This window comes from Mobula hypostoma, chromosome 12, assembly GCF_963921235.1.
Source record: "Mobula hypostoma chromosome 12, sMobHyp1.1, whole genome shotgun sequence".
In the NCBI taxonomy this organism is placed as follows: Eukaryota; Metazoa; Chordata; class Chondrichthyes; order Myliobatiformes; family Myliobatidae; genus Mobula; species Mobula hypostoma.
Window position 1 is genome coordinate 48977488 of NC_086108.1, and position 12827 is coordinate 48990314.

Consider the following 12827-nt stretch of genomic DNA (forward strand, 5'->3'; position numbering starts at 1 on the left):
CACCTTCAAGGGGTAATGCCTCAAAAAGGCAGCTTCCATCATTAATTACCCCCATCATCCAGGACATGCTTTCTTATTGCTACCATCAAGAAGGAGGTGCAACAGCCTGAAGACACAGTTTCAGGAACAGCTTCTTCCTCTCTGCCATCAGTGAACCCATGAACATTACCTTACTATTGTTTTGCTCACTTTTTGCATTACTTTTTTATATATACACTAATTGTGTTTTTTATTGTTTATTAAATTGATGTATTGCAATGTACTGTTGCCGCAAAACAGCAAATTGCATAACACATGCCAGTGATATTAAACCTGATTCTGATTCTGGCCTGGTCAGGTCAGGGCAATAGTAAAAAGGAACTCACAAAAGATGCTAGAGGAACTCAGCAAGTCGGGCAGTATCTATGGAAATGAATAATCTATCGGCCGTTTTAGGATGGGAGTGGAAGGAGGAAGGTGCCAGAATAAAAAGGTGGGGGTCGGGGAAGGAGACTAGCTAGAAGGTGGTAGGTGAAGCCAAGTGGGTGCGAAAGGTAAAGGCTAGAGAAGAAGGAATCTGATAGGAGAGGAGAGTAGACCAAGGGAAGGAAGACGGGACCCGGGGAGGTGATAGGCAGGTGAGAAGAGGTAAAAGGCCAGTATGGGGAATAGAAGAGGGGAGGGGAAATCTATATTCATGCATCAAGTTAGAGGCTACCCAGGTGGAATATAAGTTTATAGTTCTGCTGAGTACAATAAGTTCTTCTTGGATATTAAAGTTACAGCCAGCTGGCATTGGGGTGAAAGAAGCTAAGGTCGCTTTTTGCAGCTTAGATTGCTGAGAACACGTGTTAATGAAGTTTGAACTGTGATAATGGGCTGAATTTATTAAGAAAATATAATTGAAAGTGATTTTTTTAGATAAACAATTCCTAGGATTGGCTATAGCCTAAAATAAATATTTGATCATTTGAAATCAGATTTGTTGAATTGTAATATCTGCATTGTTACAGGTTAACTGCAACAGCATTTGTGGTGATGATTATAGTCCAGAAACCAAACGTGCTATGGCGCAGATGAGTGAAAAGGAGACCCCATTTGAACTGATAGAAGCGTTACTCAAGTATATTGAAACATTGGATGTCGAAGGAGCAGTTCTTGTTTTCTTGCCTGGGTGGAACTTGATTTTTGCTATGCAAAGACATCTGGAAATGAATTCTTACTTTGGTTTGTGTTTCCTTACTCTTATGTAATTTCATTTATTTGGTTTATTTTGCTGATCTTTAAACACTGCTTTTCATTCTTATTCAAGAGAAAATCTGCAGGTACTGGAAATCCAAACAACACATTCAAAGTGATGGAGGAACTCAGTCCTGATGAAGGGTCTCGGCCCGAAACATTAACTGTACTCCTTTTCATAGCTGCTGTCTAGCCTGCTGAGTTCCTCCAGCATTTTGTGGGTGTTGTTTTTCTCATTCGTGGTTCTATGCACGTGGCTTGAGAGTAATTGTTTTTGTACTCTTCATAATATCTCAACTTGTCAGATAGGAGAGAGTTGTTGATTTGAACCTTTAATCACATACAAGAAAGACTTAATTTGCTTCTAAGGTTCTGATTAAACATAAAAACTTTCAGGACATTAGGTCAGGATTACTTCCATTATCTTCCCAATTTTAATGTGTCTCAAATTTTCTTTTATTTTACTGAGGTTTTCTTCTTGATGTTTACTCCCAGTTATTATACTTTTCCATCCCCAGATTTAAAATCCTGTGAAATTGTATGTGCTTTCATGCAGATTCTCACATTTTTCTTGCTGGATTGTGATTCAAACACTTTGAATTTCCTAGCCTAAGAAAATGCTTGTGTAATATTATCATCTGGTACCATAACCTATACACCATGTAACCTAAGTGTTTTAGTCTTCTGATCTTCAATTATTGGGTGAATATTTAAACTATTTGTGAACTGCAAAATTTTAATGTTGATATTAATGTTACCATACGTTAGCATTTTACAGAACAATTTGTTTTAAAGTTAGAGTATGTTTTTTATTGAGGAATTTGAGCACTATAACTTTTTTTTACTTAACAGGAAGCCATAGATACAGAATTCTGCCATTACACTCACAGATTCCAAGAGAGGAACAACGCAGGGTGTTTGATCCTGTACCAACAGGAGTCAGAAAGGTTAGATTGGGAATTCTAATTTAGATCTGAGGGTGAATTTAAAGCAAAAAATAAATTTACTTGATTGGTTCCATTTGTAGTACAACCACAGTTTTGGGGAAAAATCTTGGATCATAGAAAGGATGGAATGGGGAAGGGAAATACAATGGCCTACTCATAATTTGCAGACACACTTTATATTTTGAGTCATAGTAGATTGTTCCAGCTAAATCTGCAAGGTAAATGAAGCTTTAGCACTACATATGCAAGAAATATTCAGTAGTATGAAATTTAACTGAGAATATTTGAGTATGTGAGCAATGATCCCGATTTTAATTTCTACTACCAGGTCATTTTGGCTACAAACATTGCAGAAACGAGCATTACCATTAATGACGTAGTTTATGTCATTGATTCATGCAAGTAAGTGATCTTATAAACATGATTTTAAAAAAAAATATGCATTTATAATTATTTAAATACTCAAGCTCATACATATATACCAACTTTGATGTTTCAGTATTTTCTTATACTGGTTCTGGGATGACTTTTGTAATATAGGAAATGATTTTTGAAAAGCGGATACAGTATCCAGTTTGTGTTACAGCCAGTGGCAAGAAATTAATGGTCATTAACTCTGTTTGTGGAGGAGAGGGATATTGGCCAGCTAACACTGAATATCTGGGTATTTCTAACTAAAATAAGTAGAAACAGGAGCAAGCCATTCATTCAGCTGCTTTTGCCTACTCTGTTTCAGTAAGATTGTGGCTAATTTCTTTCCTCAGTTCTGGCACTAACCTTAATATTGATTAATATGATTCTATTGATATTTTCTGATTTTTGTCTTAAATATACTTGAGGGCTGAGCCTTACAGCCCTCTTGGTAAAGAAATCCAAAGATTTTGGGGCCCTGTGGTCAGGAAATGTTTTTCTCATCAGTCCTGATTGATTGATACCTTGTTTTGTAAGTTAATGCAAATAGGTATAAGATATTGGCCTTGACAGGAAGCTAAATGTTTTTCTTTCAGGGTGTGGAGAAAATCTTTTTAGATATTCTGGGTACTATTTTGGCAGAAAGTCAGGACACAAAGAAAGGTCTTCAGTAAGCAATTATTCATGGAAGACAATATCCAGCTTATATCTTTTGCATTGACTGTAATAAAATCTCTATCTTGGCACCTAAAGGTCAAGAAATGTTACTTCAGGCTGTTGAATTGTCTATTCCAAGAGGATTAGGACCTAATCTGTACCCTCATCGTATCAGAGTATTACCAAAGAACATCAGTTCTGGCATGGATCTCTTCAGTAATTCAATAGAAATGATCTTACTCTAAAGAAAACCGTGATATAGTATTGTAAGTCTTATATACAGCTATGACCTATCAGCACTTTTAACAGATCTTTAAAATTGGATAAATATGGGATCTTTTGTTTGTAATTGAAGAATTTATAAGTAGTTGATCAATGGCATTAATTAAATTGTTAGTTCAGCTGAATGTTATTGCTCAAGGAATCAAAGAATCAATTCCTTTGGCCAACTAGAGTTGTATATTCAGAAATCTCATTTCATTAACAAGTTTGAATTGGTCATTCCCATGTCAAGTGTTGAACTCTACACCTTATTTGAATGTATTTTTCAGACAGAAAATGAAGCTGTTTACGTCTCACAACAATATGACCAATTACGCCACAGTGTGGGCTTCCAAGACCAATTTGGAACAGCGCCGGGGTAGAGCAGGCCGTGTCCGACCTGGCTTCTGCTTCCATCTCTGTAGCAAGGCACGATTTGAGAGGTATGAATTAAATAATAGATCTTTAAAATCTAACGTGTGCAGGTACATTTATGAGTAGGTTGTCTTGCAGTCTATGTCACTAAGTTGTCATCTTCAATAAATTTGAAATCAAATTTTAACTTGTTGAATTTGATGTAAAATTTGCATGGTTAATTAGACATTTGTTTGGAAAAGATAACTTTCTGGATAATGATATAATGATTAGTTTTGTTGTTGTTTCATGAACAATCTAAATTTGTCTATGCTCAGACTTGAGACCCACATGACTCCCGAGATATTCCGTACACCTCTTCATGAAGTGGCTCTAAGCATCAAACTTCTTCGTCTGGGAGGAATTGGACCATTTCTGGCTAAAGCTATTGAACCCCCACCACTGGATGCAGTTATTGAGGCAGAACACACTTTGCGAGGTGAATCCTGATTACATGATACTGAGCTACTTCATAGATCATAAAAAACATTGACAAACTTTGAAATTCTTAAAAGACAAAACTCCCTCGTAGTAAATTACTGATGATTTTTTTTTAACAATTATGTTACTTTGAATAAGAAATGTTGAAGGAAATTAAGATACATATCCTTCCATTGTGGTTTGTATTGTGAGATTCTATTCTACTTTGAAATCATCAGGAAATCATTCAGTTGCATTGAAGCAATGGAATCTAAATAGATGTTGAAGTTGGTTTAATCTCAATACTGATTGAGTATTTAATTTGACCAAGCTACAGTGCTATTCAGCCTTTCGCCATAATTCAAATTACTAATTTACTGCAGTTAGAGGGACGAAATGAGAAAGATGGTTAATTGAGAAGGTCAAGAAAAATATTAAATGAAAAATAGTGAATGCTAAGTGATTAAAGCTAGTAATAGACCAGAAAGCAGTGGATCTTTCAGGACCCATCTACAACTGGTGGAGGAAATTGATCTGAAAACTGGCAAGTCATAGCAGCAGGAGCTTCTGTAGACATATTAATAGGAAGAGGGCAGCTTGGGTAAAAAATCATTGGAGGCCAAGATGAAGGAATTAATAATGGGAAACAAGGAAAAGGCAGGGAATCAGAACTTTGCATCGTTCTTTGTGGGGGAGACAGTAGAAATATCCCACAGATATGATAGGTTGGTTTCATTTAGAATAGGAAAATTTGTAATAACTCATATCCCAAAGGCACGGGTTGGTAGATTGGCCACTTAAGATTGCGCATTGTGTGTAGATCTGTGACAGAATCTTTTAGGTAGAATCCAGAGGTTGATGGGAGTAAGGTGGGTAAAGGTTACATTGATGTAAAAATTGGTGCTCGATGTTTAGTATGGTCTCTAGGCTGAAGGACCTCCTTCCAAGCTATATCTGTGATTTTCTTCCCTATCACAGTGTTTAAGATCTGAAAAAGTAATGGGACTGCAATGTTCCAAGGGTTCTGAAGCATGTGGTGAAAAGATGTGGCTGCAGATTTGTTTGAAGTTTTTCAAAACTCATTGATTTCTGGGAGTGTATCTGTAGATAACAAAACTATGAATGTGATGACTTTGTTCAAGAAGAAAACAATAGGCCATTTAACACCTGTTGGCAAAATTCTGGAAGAAACTAGCTGTTTACTTAGAGAAGCTTATTAATCAAGTCAGCATGGATTTTTGAAAAGAAATTTATGTTTGACTAATGTTCTGGAGTCCATTTGTGAAAACAGAAGGAAACGTGTAGATGTAGTGTTTGTATTTTCAGAAGGCATATCATGATGCTGCTTTTTTGCCGGTGGTGGGGTGGGGGGGATTGTTGCTTGCTGCTGCTTCACGTGGCGGGGGGGGGAGCTGGGAGGACTTTTAGATTCTAGCATTTAACTGTCGTTCATTGTTTGCGAAGAAAAAGCATTTCAGGATGTATATTGTCTGCATTTCTCGGACGTTAAATTGTACCTTTGAAGCAGGCTAGTGCACACGATGAGCTCACTGTCTTGGAGGTACATGTCAACATTCACAGAAGACTGGCCTTCACTGATAAAACAGAATTGGAATAAATTAATCTTTTTTTCAGGCTGGATAGATGACATTAGTGGATTGCCATGAAGATCAGTTATTCTCAAATATTTACCACCTTTTTAAATTCATTCAAATGATGTGGATTGTGTCGGCTGAGTTGCTGTTTACTTGCTCATCCCTCTTTGCCCATGAGAAGGTAGTGGTGAACTGCTGTAAGCCCTGAGGTTTGTGCGTACCACAATACTGTTCAGGAGAGAGATCCAGAAATAATGAAGTAATGGCAATATATTTCCATGGCAAGGTGGTGTAATGCTTGGAAAGCAACTTCCATTTGGTGCTCGTCCCATCCTTTTGCTGTTGTCCATCTAGCTGATAGAGGTACTAGGTCTGGAAGGTGCTGTCTAAGGAATCCTGGAGAGTTGTTGTAGTGCATTCTGTTATTGGTACTAATTGCTGCTACAGTATGTTGGTGATAGTAGAAATGAATGATTGTGGATGGGGTGCCTATCAAGTAGACTGCTTGTTGTTGGAACTGTACTTATCTAAACAAATAGATGTATTCCATTACACTCCTGACTTGAGCCTTGTAGAGATTGGATAGACTTTGGAGAGTTGAGTTAATTGCTGCAGAATTTAAATCTCTGGTCTCTTGTGGGCATGTTATGTATGTGGTTACTCTAGATCTGTTTCTGGTCAATGGCAACTCACAGGAAATTGATAGTGGTGGAGTTAAATGCTAATGGTAGAATTGCATGTCTGGGAGTGATAGATGGCTCTTCTCTTGTTGGATATTGTCATAATCTGACACTTGTATGACATGTATGTTATTTTTTATCTATCAGCCCAGACCTGATAACGTCCAGATCTTGCTATATTTACTTGTTGACTGCTTAATTATGTGAAGAATTGTGAATGTTGCAGAACATTCTATGCTCATTTCAGTGCTCATTTCTACTTCTGACCTTGTTGCAGCAGTATGGGAATGGCTTGGTCAAGAACTCTTATTACCATCTACCATGGTGAGATATGAACCCAGGTTTGCCGATACCCTGGGTATTTAGATTATTCATCAGATCACAAACACAAGAGATCTGCAGATGCTGGAAATCCAGAGAAACACACAAAAGATGTTGGTGGAACACAGCAGGTCAGCAGGAAATAAATAAGCAGTCAATGCTTTGGGCTGAGACCCTTCATCAGGACTGGAAAGGAAAGGGGAGAATGTCAGAATAAGAAGGTGGGGGGAGGGGAAGGACGACAAGCTAGAAAGTGATAGGTGCAGTCAGATGTGTGGAAGAGGGGGATGAAGTAAGAAGCTGGAAGATGATAGGTGGAACAGGCAAAGAGCTGGAGAAGAAGGAATCTGATAGGAGAGGAGAGAGGACCATGGAAGAAAGGCATTGGGGAGGTGAGAGGTAGGTGAGGAGAAGAGGCTTGATGGGAAATAGAAGAGGGAAGGGGTAGAGAAAAAAATACTGGGTTGGAGAAAGCGATGTTTATCCCACCAAGTTGGAGGCTAACTGGATAGAGTAAGAGGTATTGCTCCTCTAAACTGAGAGTGTTCTCATTGTGGCAGAAGAGGAGGCCATGGACTGACATGTCAGAATGGCAATGAGGATAGGAATTAAAATTGTTGGCCACTTGGATTTTAAACTTTTTGCATACAGGGTGGAGGTGCTCAACAAAGTGCTCCCCAATTTACATTGGATCTCACCAATATAGAGGAGGCTGCCTTGGAAGCACCTGATACAGTTGATGACCCCAAAGCATTCGTAGGTGAAATATTGCATCACCTGGAAAGACTTTTCAGGGCTCTAAATGGAGACTAGGAAGGTGGCAAATGGTCAGGTGTAGCATTACTGTTGCTTGCAGGGATGTGTGCTAGGAGGGAGATTAGCGCGAAGGGATGAATGGACAAGGGAATCATGGTGGAATGATCCCTGTGGAGAATTGGGGGGGGGGGGGCGGTGCTAAAGATCTGTTTGGTGGTAGGATCACATTGAAGATGGTGGAGGTTGTTGAGAATGATATGTAAGATGTGGATCCTCAGGGGTGGTAGGTGAGGAACTTTCCCTGTTAAAGCGGTGAGAGGATGGGCTCGGATGTCTGGGAAATTAAAGGAGATGTGAGTGAGGGCAGCAATGGAAGGAGGGACACCCTATTCTTTGAAGAAAGAGTTAATTTCTGTCCTAGAAAGGAAAGCTTCATCCTGGGAACAAATGTGGCAGAGACAAAGGGAATGACAATTTTACAGGAGAAGGAGTGGAAAGAGCTATCGTCAAGATGGCCATGGGCAATGGTGGGTTTATATAAGTTATCAGTAGGCTGTTGGTCTCCAGTCATGGAGACTGAGTAATCGAGAAAAGGGAGAGAGGTATCAGAACACAAAATAATCTGCAGATGTTGGGGTCAAAGCAACACTCACAACACGCTGGAGGAACTCAGCAGGTCGGGCAGCATCCGTGGAAAAGATCGGTCGACGTTTCGGGCCGGAACCCTTTGTTAGGACAATGAACCCTTCGTCATTGTCCTGACGAAGGGTTCCAGCCCGAAACGTCGACCGATCTTTTCCACGGATGCTGCCCGACCTGCTGAGTTCCTCCAGCGTGTTGTGAGTGAAAGACGTATCAGAATGGGCCAAGTGAGTTTAAGGGCTGGAAGTTGGAGGCAAAAGTGATGAAATTGACAGGCTCAGTATGGGTGCATGAAACAGCACCAGTGCAGTTTGGGGTGAAGCCAGAGCTGGATGCTGCATCTGAAGGCACTTATGATCATTGGAATTGGGCTGTTGATAATGGTATTTGTGGTCTGGCTGTGTCCAATTGAATTGAGGTCCAAATGGGAGGCAGCAGGAACCACGGTCTGGAGGCATTGGAGACAGCAGGGTGCACTAGGGGTTGAGGAGAAGTCCAGAGGGAAGTAATCCCTGGAGCTGTGACAGAGACTGAGACAGGGCCCATAGGTATCCGTATAGCAGAGAGGGTGGCGTGTAGACTTCGGAGGGGGAAAATACGCAAAAAGTGCAATTTCCCGGTGGCCAACCACTTTAGTACCTATCCCCATTCCCATTCCGACATGTCAGTCCATAGCCTCCTCTTCTGCCAAAATGAGGGCACTCTCAGGTTGTCAGAGCAACACGTTATGTGCCTTCTATGTAGCCTCCAACCTGCTGGCATGAGTATTGATCTCTCCAACTTGTAATTTTTCCCCCTCCCCCTAGTCCCCTCTTCTCACCTACCCCAGCTGCCCCTCTTCCTCCCCTTTCTCCCATGCTCCACTCTTCTCTCCTTATCAGATTCTCATCTCCCCTCCCTGACCCCTTGGCTTCACCTATCACCTGCTAGCTTGTTTTCCTTTCCCTCCCCTCCCCCATTTTCCTGGCACCTTTCCCCTTCCTTTCCAGTCCCGATGAAGGGTCTCAGTCTGAAATGTCAACTGTTTATTCACTTCAATAGATGCTCGCTGACCAGCATTTTGTGTGTGTTATTAATTGGATGTTAATACCACTGTACCACCACCACTTCGGTGCTCATAACTTAAAGGAAGGGGTGTTAGTAAAGATGCTGAGTTTGTTGATGAGACAAAAATAGGTAGGAAAGCATGCTACAATGAGGATACTTGGATTCTGCAATTGAATATAGGTTAAGTGTGTAGGCGAAAATGTGGTAAATGGAGTTTAGTGTAGACAGTTGTGAGGTTATGCCCTTAAGTGGGAAATATGGCATGCTATTATTGAGATGGAGAGAAACTACCACAGAGGGATTGAACTGTTGTGCTTGTAGGTGCTGCAAGGAGCTTGAAACACAACTGACATAGATGTGACAGGTAAATTGGAGTTTAGAGATACATAATTGGATTTGGTGTTGGGTAGGTCACACCTGGAATACCCATTCAGCCTTTGGTTGCTCTGGAGTCAGTTCGGAAGATATTCACTACTGTAATTCCTGGGATGAGAGTGTTGTCATACATTCTTTGCAGTTCAGAAGAATGAAGGGAGATCTTTTTGAAAAAATAACATGATCTTGACGGGGCATGCTTGATGTTGAGAGATTTTTGCTTACAAGTCTGATAATTACCAGATAATGTTTGAGCTTTAAAATTGGAAGCTGTACGATGATTTTTAAATGGTCATGGAATTGAAGGTAGAAAAGGACTTCTGACCTTGGACAATTCGGCGGTGATGATGGTGAGCACAAGGCTAGTTGGAAGGACGAGGTGGCTTACCCTACTCATAATTTCTTTTGTGTAATGAATAATGCAGCGACGTACTTAAAAAAGTGGATTGACACTTAGGAAGTATGACTAATTCTAATACTGCTGTGCTAATTTTTATGTTCTTGACAGCTGGTAGGTCGAATGGCTTCCATTTTGTCACCCAAAGATATAATTAAAGCAATCACAAAAATAAAAATGCATTTTAGCACAAACAAGAGAAAATCTGCAGATGCTGGTTCCAGCCCAACATCTGCATATTTTCTCTTCTTTGTGCTAAAATGCAGTCTTATTTTTGTGAATACTTTAATTATATCTTTATGTGACAAAAAGGAAGCCATTCGGCCTACCAGCTTTCAAAGAGCATTTGTATCAGTTCCTTCCATTTGTCAAGGTGGATTGACCCGATGCAAGAGCGCAAATACCACGAACACAATAACACAAGCAATACTTTATCAAACTTTACTCTTTATTCATAACATGCTATGGGGGAAGTTACAGACTGATTTCCCAAAGAACCAGTCCAGACACTACCCTCCCCCGAATCACAATTTATAACATTGATCATTATGTACACGGGAAATCTTACAATTACGCGAGTTAAGATGGTTTTAGAATAGTTTTGATCACATGTTAATATGCTATTAGATGTAAAATCATCATTGGTTAGTTATAATTATTTTCTGCCAAAGTTAGCCTGGATACAACATCAGTTCCCTATATTGATACCTTCCCCTTTCTCTTGAATGTTCTGTCCCCTATGCTATTCTTCCCATATTTAGTTATACCTTGAGATGCTTTGTATTTTCAGAGAACAATGTCTAGTACATCACCTGTTGCTGGGTAGGGTTTCTTTCTGACTTGCCCAGCAACAGTATCATAAGGTACTCATAAGGTAATTGATCATTAGCTAATCATTGTTCTGAGTCTATACCCATATTTACCTGTCCCTCTACTCTACCACACATACCTGTAGCCTATTCTCTGTTACATCTAATCAAGTTCTCTCTAATTTTCCTGCTCTCAGCTACAATTCTGGTGTTTTATAGTGGCCAGTTAACCTGCTTGCAAATATTTAGGATGTAGACGGAAATTATAGCACCTGGAAACTTGTGTCTTGGGGAGAATGTGCAAACATTACTCAGACTGTACCTCATGTCCGGATTAAAGCTGGGATGCTGGAATTGTCCGGCAGGTCTACTTGCTGCGTAATTATGCTCTCTAAATTATTCCAGCATAAGAGGCATCTTGTAAACGTACTGCATCTGGCACAAATTTCAAATATTGCTCTTGATATTTCAAAACTCTGAACCTGAAGGGAATAGGGACTACATTCTGTAGAAATGTTAAAATGTGTAAATAAACAAGTATGTTGCTGATTCATTGTCCTAAAAGTCTCTTTCCAGCACATGAATTGCTTACTTCAGATCATACCTTTGATGCCTACATATCAAATATGGTTTGCTTGCATGTAGTATATATGTGTTTTTAATAAAATGTATTCTCTTCATCAGAACTTGATGCTTTGGATACCAATGATGAGCTGACTCCATTGGGCCGCATCTTAGCTCGGCTTCCTATTGAACCACGTCTAGGCAAAATGATGATTATGGGCTGCATTTTCCAGTAAGTCAAAGCAGAGATTACTTGAAAAGATTGTATTCAATAAAATGCAACAGTGCTTCTCAGGGTATGGAATTCAAAACATTTATTAAATTACTTCTTTCAAGATACAATAGGGAATTTGCCCTTCTAGCCTAATGAGTTTCACTGCTCAGCAACCCACCTATTTAACCCTAGCCTAATTGTTGTAAATTATAACTTACAATGCTCAGTTAATTTACTAACCGATACGTCTTTGGAATATGGGAGGAAACTGGAGCACCCGAAGGAAACTCACACATTTCACAGGGACAACATACAAACTCTTTACAGATGGCATCAGAATTAAACGCGGAACTCTGACACCTCGAATTGGAATAGTGTCACTTTAACTGCTACACTACGTTTAGTGCATATTTCTGTGAAGATTGCCACATCCTGTTTAATGCATTCTTTTTGCCAAATGAGGATCTGTGAAACAAAACTGTGCTATGTATTAATACGTGGCTTCTTTGCCTATGGATTACAAATTTAATTTGCTTTCATTGTACTTCACATTAAGGATATTCAAATGGAAGGCTATTTTTGAGATGTCTGTAAGAGAAAGGATTTCTGAGTGCCCTACATAATAGTTCCTATTTGAATAATTTCTATAAGTTAAACTTCTGCAACTTGAGATCTTGGGACAGATTGAAACTACATAATGACTTTTTAGTCCAGATATACAAATTCTTTGATATATCTTTAACACATAATTATTTTCTATTTACATAGTTCTCGAATTAAATTTGTTTCTGATATTGTTCCAATATGTTTACATTCCAAGATTCCTTTCATACATGTATGTAAATTCCAGTTAGGCAACAAAATGCTCCAAATGACCACATGTTAAATGAATGTGCACGGTACTTTGTGATTTAATGCACAGTACAGTAGATAGGAAAATGAATATCAAATGTTCTCCAACTCCAATCATGCCAGAGGAAGTCCATCAAGGGCAAAATGGACCAGCTTTTTTACATTGTATGTCAATGACATGGGTGCTGGAATTGATGGCCTTGTTGCAAATTTTGTGGACGATACGAAGACAGGTGGGGGGGGAGGT

At 39.4% G+C, this 12827-nt stretch overlaps 1 protein-coding gene across 3 annotated transcripts in view; it reads left to right on the top strand.

The window, feature by feature from the left end:
- dhx9 (DEAH (Asp-Glu-Ala-His) box helicase 9) overlaps window positions 1-12827 on the top strand; it is a 93070-nt gene that overhangs the window by 63376 nt on the left and 16867 nt on the right. For all 3 annotated transcript variants that reach the window (XM_063064042.1, XM_063064041.1, XM_063064043.1), the window contains 6 exons: window positions 993-1206; window positions 2071-2165; window positions 2494-2567; window positions 3785-3937; window positions 4187-4347; window positions 11635-11746. In XM_063064042.1, the coding sequence (XP_062920112.1) occupies window positions 993-1206; window positions 2071-2165; window positions 2494-2567; window positions 3785-3937; window positions 4187-4347; window positions 11635-11746 (809 nt within the window). The remainder of the gene's footprint in view (window positions 1-992; window positions 1207-2070; window positions 2166-2493; window positions 2568-3784; window positions 3938-4186; window positions 4348-11634; window positions 11747-12827) is intronic.